At 38.4% G+C, this 13,541-nt stretch overlaps 1 protein-coding gene across 2 annotated transcripts in view; it reads right to left on the bottom strand.

Annotated features, from left to right (window-relative positions):
- Positions 1 to 10,982: 10,982 nt before the first annotated feature.
- The window catches only part of SETD3 (SET domain containing 3, actin N3(tau)-histidine methyltransferase), a 64,403-nt gene continuing 61,844 nt past the window's right edge, over positions 10,983 to 13,541 (bottom strand). For both annotated transcript variants that reach the window (XM_075029862.1, XM_075029861.1), the window contains exon 13: positions 10,983 to 13,526. In XM_075029862.1, coding sequence (XP_074885963.1) covers positions 13,083 to 13,526 — 444 coding nt within the window. In that variant the 3' untranslated portion in view covers positions 10,983 to 13,082. The remainder of the gene's footprint in view (positions 13,527 to 13,541) is intronic.

Raw genomic sequence — 13,541 nt, 5'->3', positions numbered from 1 at the left:
CTTGGAAAATGAACACTTTTCTTTGCTCAGATAAATGACCTTTAACGAGTGCTTGTTCTTTAGTTAGACTAGGTCATTACTAAAGATTACTGAGCATTTTCAGTAAAACTGGAATCTCTGACTCATCTTCGGCTTTAAATTTGAACGCTGAAAAGTAATGGAGACTCTTCTCTGTGTAGTACGCAGTGTTGTCTACCGCTGTCACTAGCTGGCCCCACCACAACAGACAGCTAGTAATCCCTGAGTATCATTTTGCTCTGAGTAGCAGGAGAAGGGAGGTGGTGAGCTCCATTTTCTCCCTCACAAGTAGAGCTTTTCCTTTGTTGCACAGAATCGGGCTTGGGAAGATTGAAGACAACCATCCCCTGACAGAGTTCCTTTTATCATCAATGCACAGGTTATGGAAAATGGAAGAAAAGTAAGCTTGCAGTCTGTGTTGTCACAGGTTGCAGCCATGTCGAAAATACAGGCAGAGTAAACTTTAAATAGCTGCACTGCTGCACCTAATCCCTGAGTAGTAACTTATCTTCACCATGGCTTCACTCCGGGGCAGCGAAGCTGCAGTTGGTTGTGATCTGACCTTCTGATGCCACGGTTCTTCCTAATTTCTTCTAGGCTGCCATCCTCCTTACAACACTGGAGTTTCAGAGCGCACTGCTGGAAGAAGTCCATTTAGAGAGGCTCTGCTCATGTCTCAGTTGCACACAAGATCTCATGGAACTGAAGACAAAGCTGCAAGCATGATACGCGCCATGCAGAAGAAAGGGCAGTCACTCTCTTCCAGTACTTCTGGACAAGATGGGGCAAGGGAAACAAAAATCTCCCACCCAATCTCTTTGTTTAGAGAGGAGGGCTTCCCACCGCGCTCCATAGCTAGTGGGCTCTGTCAAATCCTGCAACTTGCTCCTTTCTGTGTGAGACATTAAATGGAGGTGCTGAGAAATTATGCTGCAGTTTAAGACAGTCAGAACAGAGGGCCTGCTTAGGAAGCAGTTTGAAATTATTGAGAGCAGCACTTCACATTTCCACTGCAGAAGCCTTTATAGGCTGGAAGTCTCAAACCTTGATCACTTCCAATTGAACCACTTACAAAAAATGTGCACTGCTGGAATATTTTAAATGACTGTGTGCAGTGTGTACTGACTGAACATTAGGGGCTTCAATTAAATAACAGTTCAGAACATAATGAACTGAAAAATTTCACACTCTCTAAAGTGAGATAAGTATAAAGTGAAGGAGAGAGAATTAAGAAATAGTGCTCTGAATGTGGCACCAGCCACTGCCTGATGAGATGCAGCCAGAAACACAACAGAACAGCTTGTGAATTAGGTTTTTTTTCCAGACCCCTCAGAGGGCACAGGAAACAGTCAGGTCTATTTTTTTTTAAAAAAGGGTAACGCTACTTGTGCTGAAATCAGGGATACACCTACCCTGTGATCTTGGCTCAGTCACGTCTGAAGTTAGGCACTTCTGGATGCACACTTAGAGTCAGCTGTTCCCTGCTGTGGGCTGAGTGGATAATCTGTAGCCCATTCCTAAGGTTCTGGCCTGGGACTCAGCTAACACCCAGTCCTTCTGCAGTTCTTACATTTACTAATGAAATAATCTTCTCTTATGACCCACCTGAACCAGACATAAGTAGTACAATGTCTGAAGCTCTGCTCACGGGTATGGAGGATGATGCAACGAAGACTGTCGATGCTGTAGTTTTCTCTGCATGTCAATGAAAAGAGGCAGAGGGGCAGCAAAGGTAGAGATCCTGCACCACAGCATGAGGCACTTGCCCCAGAATACTGCAGCATGCTTTACAAAGGAAAAAACTGGCACTTGGAGTGCCAAGATACTGCATTTTGGTAACCACTGACTTCAAACAAGGGCTATTCTCCCTTTGTTCCATGGCTGGTTTGCAAGCTTTGGAGTTAAATCCCTTTACAGACTTCTAGTGATCTGTAAAGCACGCTTACTTGGTTTTAAATGGAACAAAATGAGATCTCAGACCAGTAAGTACCATATTTATCCCTTTGCCAGAGAGGGCACGGGTGTCTTTAGAGATCTTGCAAATACGAAAGATGTTAAAAAAAACCCCTAACAAACCTAAACAAACAGGAAAATTGACACTCTTCAGATTTTTAGGCTTATTAACATTTCTGTGTTTGAGGTTACATTTTCAACTGACTCGTTACTATTGCTCTATCTGTATTATTTCATCCCAGCCTTTTCAGCCACCTCAGCGGCACCTGTTCTGTGCATGTTCTCCTCCTTCATATTAGTAACTGGTGAGGTCCTATAGCCAAATGCCAGCTGACCAAAGCAGCTGTACTCTCTAGGAGCCTGTGAAGGCTGAAGAGGATGGACAGCCATATCAACCTCTACTGAGGTTGGTACACCACTTACATGCTCCATTTGACTTGTAAATAGGCCAAAAAGGTCAGAAAGCTGAAAAGCATGTGGACCTTATTTAGTGGTTATTTCAAGTGGTAGAGAGTTAACTCAATTTGCCAGCAAGTGTTCATGGGGATATCGAGAATCAGGTGGGAGTCAGGAACCTGCATTTATTCCAGTTTACCTGATATAAACCCAGCATATGAAAAAACTGAACCAGACTACAAAAGCCATTTATAAGCATATGTGGTAAGTTTAATGATTTAGGAGTTCTATAAAAATTGTAAGTATGCTCTGATCTTCAAAAAAAGGTTGTCAAATAAAATAAAATAGGAGGGAAACTTATGCACACTTCCTCAAGCTCCATATTGCCAAACCGATGAGTCTGTTATCAAAGACTCGGTCTGACTGGTCTTTCGAGGAATGTAGGAAATCCAGGTCAGACCACTGAACTTCCATTCTGTCATGCATAGAAAAAGCATCAAAAGCAATGCAAAAACCTTGCTCCTTAGACAACTACGTAATTACCTGCCCATGGGATAAGTTTCTATCTGCCCCCCTCGATCTGAATCTGCTTGTAATCTTAGGGCTGAGGGCTAATTATCTTCTTAATTTTGTCTATTTCCTTTAACAGAAATCTGAAGCATTAAGACCAATCCTTTATCTTTTCAGACTCCTCCTGAGTGGTGGTTTTCTTGCTTTGTTTGCTATAGCATAAAGTGTCAGTGGTCAGCTATGTTTTATTGGGTTAAGTCGAGGTCCTCTGCCTTTCAGACTGCCCCCAGTCCTCCTGCATAGAGAAGGATGAATGGGACTGGGGCTGGACCAAACCGCAACTTTCCAATTCAATTCCAAGTTTGTTCTTCAATTTGCAGCAAAATTCATTCTTGACCATTTGCACCAGAGGACAAAAAGCTATTGAGATCTTGATCGCTTTGAATCTTTTACTTCAACATTTCAAAGAAATGAGTTGAAGTCTTTAAATCATACTAGCTTACACTCTTAAATAAAAGGTCATTTCACACCCAAATCAGAGGTTTTAAGTTTAAGTTACCTTTGTGAACAGCAAGGCATGGTTTTCTTCTGGCTCTCATGGTTGACCATGAACTGTGATTAGGGCTGTCTCCACGTGGATTTTCTGCAGGCTAACAACATCTGAGCTTTTGAAGCAGGTCTGTCCCTAAAGCAGGCCACTACACTACCTGGCTGGTGATTTTCATGGGACTCAGCAATCTCCGAGCTTTCCATAATTTTGTCAAATTTGAACATGACCAACAAATTCTTAACACTTGAGACTTAAGTTACTTAAGAAATACTTAAGTAACATGTAGGGAAATGCAAAGAGATCATGTCACTGCCCAGGTTTTGTTTCTTGAACAACTCAGCCTTGAAACATCAAAATAGGATGCTTTGACAGATTCAATGTTTTCAGAAGTTCTCTGCATGAAGAAGACATGCTAAATATCACCATTTCCTGCAGATTTGTGCAGTTTAGACCAACACATTCCTGAGAGAACATTTTTGTCACTAAATCAGCCAGCTAAGCCTTTCCCTACAGCACCTTTCATTACTTCGTACATCTGTATCACAACTATTCTTTACCTTGAAGGGTCTTTGGAGGCTCTCTCATAGGGAAGCTCCACCTTGACTTTCTTGTCTGTATTTGACTCTTCTTATATCTTCTTGGAAATGGGATGATCAGACCATATCATTATGTGTTCTTCAGTGTTTTCCAAACTAACACTTTATTTGTATTTGCCACCACCAAACCCAGAGAAGAAGTCAGATCAGAACAGGTACAATTACACCCATGAATGCCAGCCTGTCCTTGGGGAGGCTTAGCACTGCTGTTACAGCATTAACAGTCCATGGCTAGGCAGAAAAAAACCCCAATACTTAGTGATCTTCTATTCCTGAAGATAAGCTTCTTATTTTAGTAAACATTTGTTCTAAACAAGTAGTAGGCACATCTTTTTTTCTCTTTCTAGAAACAATCTTGTAGTTTGTTCACAAAACTATTTCACATGATCCTGAAAACATTTAACAAAACCGTCTCTCGTGATCAGAACCAGATTCAGGCTCTGCCACCCTATTGTAGCCCCTTCTTCATGTCAGAAAACATAATAATGCTTCTTCATCTCAGAAAAGTACTGCAAAAATTCAGCTTTGAGAGAGCTGCAAGGCATTTGGAAACCATTGGGAGAAAACGTGCCATGAAAGTGAATGTCTTCACTGCGTGATGCAAATATATGTTAAGCAATAGAATTCTAGTTCCTAAATAGGCTTGTCTTGTTTTGATATTCAAGGATATGAAGAGACATACATACTTCTCATTTAATCCTGCCAAGATATAAAACTTGCCTATTTTTATACAGTTGCCCAATATGGACAACAAAAATAGCTTTTCTTAATAAAGAGAAAGAAGAGGAAGAGGCTAGCTAATTTCTTGTGATGCAAAATCATAAGGTCCACCTCAAGACTGCACATAATTTTTAGGCTGAAGTTCTAGCTGTTGAACCTCATTTCACTGAGGAAAAATGCTGCTGCTTCTTGAAACTCAGCTTAAGATGACTGAACTGTTCTGTCAGAGAATAGTACTACTCCCAAAAGTAAAATCTGAAGAAAAGATTGATATACTTTGCTGAGAGCAAGCTTGATAACTATCATTGTGCTGTGTATTTGCTTCTTGTGGCAGATGATATTTGATCATTTGAAATGATTACTTAGCTTTAGCTGAAAATCTTTTGAATCAAGTGGCTATAAATCATCTGTCCCGCAAGTATCACTACTAACTAGTGAGCATTTAGACAGCATTAGCACAGGCTAATAACTTCTCTCAAAGGGAGAAGGGGCAGAGAGTACCTCAAGTGCATGTGTGTGTGTATTGCATGTGTGTAAAAACCTCTGAGGACAATGCGAGAGTTTTTAAAGCAATAGCTAGACCTCTCCTGTGAAAAACAAGCCACATGAGTTCCAAACTGTCCAAACTGTATTGCAGTACTTGAAACCCAAAAGCCACATTTTTTTTCCAGGGGGGAAATAATTTCATCTAATCTTGAGTGATGATATTAGAATATGAATGCTGTGCAGTTACATTGGTGCACATGTTAATAGTACCGGATACTTCAAACCCCTGTACTTGAAGTGAGCCTGTTCAGAAGCCCAAAGCTGCAGCTTCCATGAAACAGGACTGAGGATTTGTGACAATGATACCTACATTTCTAAGGTTTGGGTAATAGTACTTGTACTACTTCATGAAAAAATTATACAGGAAAAACTATTATTTTCAATCCACAGTTTCTTATTATTTGAAATATTTCTGTGTCATTCCTGTATTGAAGCGTTCAGCATCAACCTATAAAACTGCTGCAGTAATACTCCAGAAGGACTTACAATCTTAGTCGATACCTAAAAACTATGCAAAAATGTATGTGAAAAATAGGTTTCCAAAAATCACTCAGCACTGACATAATGCAATGGTGCAATGACATAATACATAAAGGTGCAATGATTTTATTAACATAGAAAATGACTACTTCTGATTCATCTGCAAACACTTCTTCAATGGATGATGCAATTTAAAATGAATAAATATGCTTTTTGATGGATACTTTTCAGAAGTTTTGAAAATGACAACATACTTCAGTTCTAATTTTTAAGTGAAAGCTTAAGAGACCCAACATTCCAATGTATCCTTTAGGAATTGATGCCACTACACAGAACCAAGGGTTTATTTTTATCTAATCTTGTGGCTCATTGAAATCCAGGTATTATTAAAATGCAGTATAACTAGGCTTTGGTCATCTGAAAACACCACCACCATTTCCTTATTCACTTTGCTTGTTTATGCCTTTCAGTTGTGGTTAGATGCTGCTTTAGCGCCGTGGGAAAAATCACATGTATATGTGAAAAAAATTAAAGGGATAAATTATGGATTTGCATAATTAGAAGCTAAGGTAGAGTAAGTTAACAGGGATGTTAGTGGAAATGATTTTAAACAGCTTACTGTAACCTACGCTTTTCTATTTCATTTTCCTGTAGTCTGTTTTACTTCAAATCCATAGCAGTTCTGGTCCTTTTGTTAACTAACCATTCAATAGTATCTTGACAGCAGAACTACATCTTCGTTCTCATTTAATAACTATTTATCATTCTGTATCTGCCCATTTTCAAGAAGGAATAAAGTTAAGTGTTCCAGAAATTGGAAAAATTGAAACTTGACCTTTATTAAGTGGGTTAATTGTCACAATCTCAGCATGTATGAAATTAATGACCAAAAAGTGGAACTTCAGAGCTTCAGAAGACTAGGTTAATGTCCAAAAAAGTCTAAACTCTGACCTTCTTGACATATGCCAAAAGAAACAGCCACCCTAATAAATTACTACCTGTGTGCAATTATAATAAACCATTCCTAGCATCCAATCACTTGAATTAATTGCTGCAGGCAGTGGGGCTTTCTTACAGATATTCAAGTTAATCGAAAAATTCCTTTGCAGTTCATAGGAGGCTGTTTGTGCATGCCTGTTTCAGTATGGAGATTCAGTTTTAAGGCACATTATTCATACCTTTAGACCACAAATCTGTATACAACCCCACTTATTAGCGCTGAAATTAGGAGCCTTGGCTGAGTTACTAACAGCACTGAAAGTGGTGAACCAGCATGGAATAAAGCAAAGGGAAATGAATTTGCCTTAACCCATACCATGAAGCAATTGCTAGATGCAGAACACCTACACAGTTCCCAAATTTCAGCCTTACAGATGAGAAACAGACAAGTTTTGTAAATATGACAACAAACTACAGAATATTTAAATCAAACAGCATTCACTAAAAGAAAGTAAAATAATAATACTCCATTTGCACAGATCCAAGTCAGCAGCCCAGTGCAAAATCTACCGAATTCCACACCACCGTGTCAAACATGGATTAATCGGCCAGGATGACAGCCAATATTTCACCTATGGATAGCAAGGGCATCTAGGGAACATGTAGGTGGCCCCAGCCCGACACAAAGCAAGAGGCTACCTGGCCAGTAACATCTGTAAGCGAAACAAGGCAGCATGCTAGAATTAAGCTAATCTTGGTCTTGCCACATGTGGGATGCTACAGAGAAACTTGCTTTTTGCCCCTGTTGATTCTATTCAAAGGACAAATTACTTGTATGTTCAGGGCAGTCAAATTGGCCCATTTTTCAAGAACAATATATGCTTAATATTAAATAAAATGTTAAGTGTTTAAGTTCAATTATCTCATTTTACTGGTGTCTGAATCTGTGCATAAGTAATGGTGATTCAGCTGGGAAATCAACATTGCTCACACATGCAAGATTTTATTCCCTATCCTCATGCAGATTTTAAACACCTTTCTGAAGAAGCAAAGTCAAGTCTCAAAGGGCTACAGATCTGTTTCACTCCAGTTCATGTTAAGCTGCTCAAAGGCACAAGTTGTGGTGGTCAGCATTACCTATTTTGCCATGTTTGAACTGGATTTAATTGGAAAAAGATTGTCTAGTTTCTCCAAACTGGGAAGTTAAAAAAAAAATTCTGCATGAACATACCCAAAAATCTTTAAATCAGAAAAACAGAAATAAAAGGACTTCAGAGCACAGTCAACAGAAAGAATCACCTGGAGGATAGAAGAGTCAGGTTCAAAAGCCTCTTCTATGTTTGATCAGCTTTATATAATAAAATAGTCCTATACACAAAAATATTATGTGGACAAAGGTCCCTAAGTCTAGACACATTACATTTCAGGTGAATGTCCTGAATACACTACTATCTTCTATTTTCATATTGCTCTCTGTTACTTTGTCCAATCCTTCCATGCTGGATTTGCAAAGCCTTTCCTTACCCCCTCCGTGTTAAGTAGTTCTCCCACAGTGCCAAAAGAGCAAGTGAATGGACAACAGTGACTCCAACCCAGCCTTCACTCAGGTTGCCCTCAGCACTGCACTGACAGCAAGGCAAGCAGCTTATATCTGTTCTTCTCTGCCAGTTTAACACATTACAACAGTTTGTAATTCATATGTTTTCACCTGTTCCTAGGGAAAGCGAAGCCCTTGTCTAATTGTGAAATTAGAAATACACAGTAATTACAGTACTAATTGGAGATGCTCTTTTTTTGAACACTCACTGAAATAATTCCTAAACTTCTTATTCTTCAGGAGAGCAACACTTGCCTCTGAGACAAGCTAGCGGGTGTTCAGTTGTCCAGCTTTTATTTTCCACTTGAGAAAGGACATGTCCTTGTTTTCCACCCCTACCTAGCTTCATCTTTCATGATGAAAAATGGCACCAGCTCCAGCTGTTAAGGCTTCCTAGCATGAGAGACAAAGGCAGAAGTCAAATGCTTTCTGGTTTCCAACCACTCCAGTACTGACTGTGCAACACTTTCTGGACAATGCAAACACTGATGACCAACTTGCTTGCTTTTGTAAACTGCCAGGTCCAGTTCATGCTGCTACCAATGTAAAAAAAAATAAAAATATTAATTTGTAAGTGAAATTTCCTGTCTACATACACTGAAAATAAATATATTTGTTAAAGACTAAAGACAGCATACAAGGCAAAAAACACATTTTGTTAGAAGTACATGAGTACCATATACCACCCAATGTATGCCGCTACACCAAACAGCTTATTGAAGCACATTTCAAAGCCTATTACTGATAATCCAGGAGTATAAGTACTAGAGCACTCCATATCCAGCAAAGGGCTACTGGTTTTGGGTGTTTTGGTTTCTGCTTGGTACCATAGGTTAGGGGCTTTGGCATTTGGCAAAATTTCAATTTGTGTTTTTCACTAAACAAATTATCATAGATTTCATTTGTATTGCTAAAGCTCAAGTTTATGTCATTTACACTAGCTTTATAGCAGTCATTCATTTAGTTTTGAAATACACTGAATACACCAGAGAGCCTAAGGAGACACAAAACCCAAAAGAATCCAGGACCATTTGTGGCTTTTTTTCTTAAGTATAGATTGAGATTTATTTATTTTAACTGAAAAATACCCCACATGGTTTCCAAACTTGTGGCATTCATTAGGAAATAGCTGTAAAACCCAAGAAATGCTAAGGAAGCTCTTCTGACCATGAGTCACCAATTTACGTGCTGCACTTTGTACAGCAAGCAACGCACTCAAAGAAGGAAGTGTGTTAGAAACTATTAAATATAGATGGTAATTATGAGAAAATCATGTGATCATATCTGGCTTCAACAAGGATCAGTGAAAAATCTTCTAGAGCAAAAGGATGCTTCACCAGATATATTTCATAGAGCAGTGTTTTGCCTAAACGCTCCTGTTTGGCACAGAGTACAAGAAATAGCAAGGACTGACTTTCAGTCCATAAAATCAGAAAAAAAAGCAGTGGATTTTAGGAGCATCTTTAGTGTGTCAGACTGAAATACTCCAAATTATGTTTCATTATTACTTCATGTGCCTTTCTATAAAAGAAAAAAAAGGGTGATAGAAGTGGCAGCAGCAGATATTAAATACTGTTTCTAAACATGTGAACTAGAGAAGAACAGTTTGTGTAACCTAAATCTTCCAGTGTACCTTTAAAACATGCTAGTTTCATGACTTGATGATGATCATTCCTCTATAAAGGCAGATTAGCCTCAAGATGTAGCTACTGTTGAGTTGCATAGATTTTCTGTACATACCGCCTTTTAATGATGTCCAAAGAAAGGAATACTTATTTCAGCCAAGATGCTAAAACAAAACTTGTTTTAGCCAAGATCCTAAACCATCTTACCTCCACAGCCAGAAGGTTCTCAGCTCTCAGCTCTCATTTACTCATGACAGCACTTAAGCTAAGGTTGCATTTACATACTTTACAAGCATTTTTTCAGAGAGGAGGTTGTTGCTCGATTTTGTATAATCGACTTTATCGGCAGGGCTATATGGACATCATCTTGCAGTATAGAGCCAAAATAGTTATAGGTTGTTAGGGAAATGATTCATCAGTAGGTAGGTTCATGTAAAATTCAAAAGTTCTGGGGTTTTTTTCCCTGTTTTGTTTTTGGAGAACAGTCCGAGAAATCCAAGTGATGTCTTTCTTGCAGGAATACTTCAGAGAGCTAGCTAAACAGAAGCAAGATTTGGCATTTAGCCTGGGATTAGTGTGAACAGCCTCTTACCCAAACATTATGAAGAAAGTTAACTTTAAAATGCTTTGAAAGGTCTGTTTTCATGACAGATGGTAATAAGGGCTCATCAGTGCCAATTTTTTTGTTTCCACCTCAGTTTTCAAAAGCTTAAGTTTTAGGTTAGTGCTTCTGAGAAACCATTACATGCATAGAGGAAAAATGCAAATTACAAAATTAGATTACTCACTATTTTTATTGTATGCAACATATTTTTCTAAATAACACTAACAGATGAAGAGTAAGAATTTGACCATGCGCTTAATAGACCACTTTCCCTTTCTGTTTACTAGAATCCCTCTTTTTTTTTTTTTTTTTTTTTTTTTTAAAAACAGTTATTTCTCCTTTAATCTTTAACCGTACACCTGGACAGTTATTCCTCTCCCCACAGACCCCAAAAGTTACAGCAGGTAGCAGGTAGAGGTTTTGTTTGTATAATACACTCACTAGGGAAGACATGGTAGAATTATATTTTATTCAAGAAAACCCACATATTCTGTCCTGTGGCGATCACAGGCTTTGCTAAGCCATAGATATCAGCAAATACTGGAACAAAATACAGTGTATCAGATCAAATCAAAGCATTTAAATTCTGAATTACAGTTATAATTTTCAGGGAAGGCTAGTTTCAGAATTGCATCATAGTATCTAGTACAAGGTTCTGCAATGTAAGTGGCAGGAACAGAAACGGAATATTGGTCCTAATAAAAACTGAAATGTAATGACTTTTGTATGACATTTAAACTGTCAAGACAACAATTCATAACATTCTACCAAAGGCAGCATATAGTTACAAAAATACTGGTCCAGCATCTTGTTAGTAGTGAAGCAATATCCAAGGTGCAATGGCAACGTGCCATTCTTAGTGAAATATTTTTTAAAAAACTATTTTTTCTATTTTCCCCACACTGATACTAGCTGAACACCAAAACTGCTATGACAACCTGAAAGAAAGTCACTACTTATCATGTGTATTGCACCAAAGATTTATGCAAAAACACATTTTTCCAAGTTGCAGTATAAAAGAAGCAAAATCTAATAAAACTGTGAATATGCCAAAAGACATTTTACTGCAGCTGATCTTGGATGAGCAGGTTGCAACATCTATTGAGCTTTAAATAATTATCCAAGCTTCTCCATTCTATCCATTACCTTGAAGTTAAGGATACAAAGGTAAAGACAAAGTCCTTAATATTGAGAACAAAATTAAATCACTTTATACTCCTCTCCATTCACCCACAAAATAAAAATATTCCACCCTCCTCTTTTCCCAATACCAGGTAATTTCAAAGTCAAGCCTTGGAATTACCCTTGTTCTGATATTGCACTGTGCTAGGATTGTATTGTTTCCACCTAGAAGTTAAAACATAGAGTGTGAGGATGACCAAAACTGCTAGAGACAGTAGACCTGCTTAACTTGTGGAGGTATCCCAAGAAATGTGCATCAGATGGAGACACAATCTAAATGGCAAAGTGTACTGCAGACTTGGCTGTGCTCTGGACTTGGGCCAAAAATACATTAGCCTGCCTGCCATTTCCTTCAAGAAAACAGCATCAATTAATATGTTAACCAAAAGATGCAGTTGAGTAAGATCGGCTAACCATGTCACATTCAATGTTACATCCAACAACACAGAAATGAAGGAGTAGCAGACAGGAATATTAATCATATTTTCCTTTTAATAATGGTTTAGTCAAAAGTGTAGCTTTGAAAATCTCTAGCTATTTGTGAAAACCTGAACAAGCTGGGAAGCAACCTCACTTTGAACAGTCAATTTAAAGCTGTGGCTTGGCCTATCTGCTTTGAAACTCTCCAGTAGCACTGCCAACCTTGTAAATAAAAGGTACCACCTGGAAATAAAAAGAAGTCAGCCTTTAAAAGTTGGTGAATGTTGTATTGTAGCAGCCTAACTCTGACTGAAGAAGAACGATGAGATATTTTTATACAGCAAACAAAAGACAAAGTAAACTGAAATCTTCAGAGATCACTTTAAGTGTATACAATTTGGATTCTCATCAACATTTAAAACTACCAATCATAAGGTTGCCACCTTACCTTTTTCTGGACTGGCATACCTGATTTTAAACAGGTTTTCCTCCAGTCTCCCAAGTTTCTGATCCTCTTATCCAGTTTTCTGCTGTACTGCTCTCCCACCTTCATGCTGAATACCGAGTCAGTCCTGCCTTCTGCTTTTCTTGGCAGGAGGCAGAGCAAGCTTTTAATTTCGGTAGTCAGAGTGACAGAACAACAAAAGCACAGCAGATAGAAGAGCTTAATTCTTCCCCAGGAAGAAAATACATTTGGTTCAACAAAGGGCTGCAAAATCTTCCAAAGGCACCTCTTTCCCCAGTTTTTGCCTGAAAGCAAGATGGCAATCTTAATTGAAAAGGGATGCTAAATCTTTTAAATAACTTAAAAATTCATTTTTATATAAAGCAGCAAAAACATTTTTCTCTGCAGAAAGAGAAACGTTAACAAAGAAACACACCAACATAAATGCACTGTTCATAAACTTCAGCTAATTTAATTTCACAAGAAAGTAAAATTTTAGGACTATTCTTTAACCTCATCAGTACTTTCTGAAGAAGATTCTTTGGCATCTTCAGTCTCTCTGTTGCTTTTCTCTTTATTTAGATTTTCACTTTCTGATTTGATCCCATTAAATAGAGAGTTTTCACCATTTACAAACCCATTCTCTGTGACTTCAGCATCAATAGCTTCATCAATCTTTAAGTCCCCTTGCTCTTCCACATCTTCTAAATTTCTCAAGACAATAGGGAGTCTAGAGTCTGCCACACTGTTCTCCAACAAAGCAATATTGCTCTCTTCATATTTAGGAAGCGGAGCTCCATCTGCCATTTGTTTGGTATAATACTCTCGGCTAGCAGCTGCACTCTTTACTGCTTTCTCCAAGATCTCTTTTTCACCTAAGCGCAATTTAATAGCCATTATCGCATGTGAAGTAAGGTCATGGGTCTCCAGGAAGGACTTATCATCCTGTTGGAAAAGAAA

The sequence above is a fragment of the Buteo buteo genome, chromosome 6 (assembly GCF_964188355.1).
Source record: "Buteo buteo chromosome 6, bButBut1.hap1.1, whole genome shotgun sequence".
Classification (NCBI taxonomy): domain Eukaryota; kingdom Metazoa; phylum Chordata; class Aves; order Accipitriformes; family Accipitridae; genus Buteo; species Buteo buteo.
Note: the sequence above shows the minus strand (reverse complement) of the source record. Positions and strands in the feature narration are given on the sequence as shown.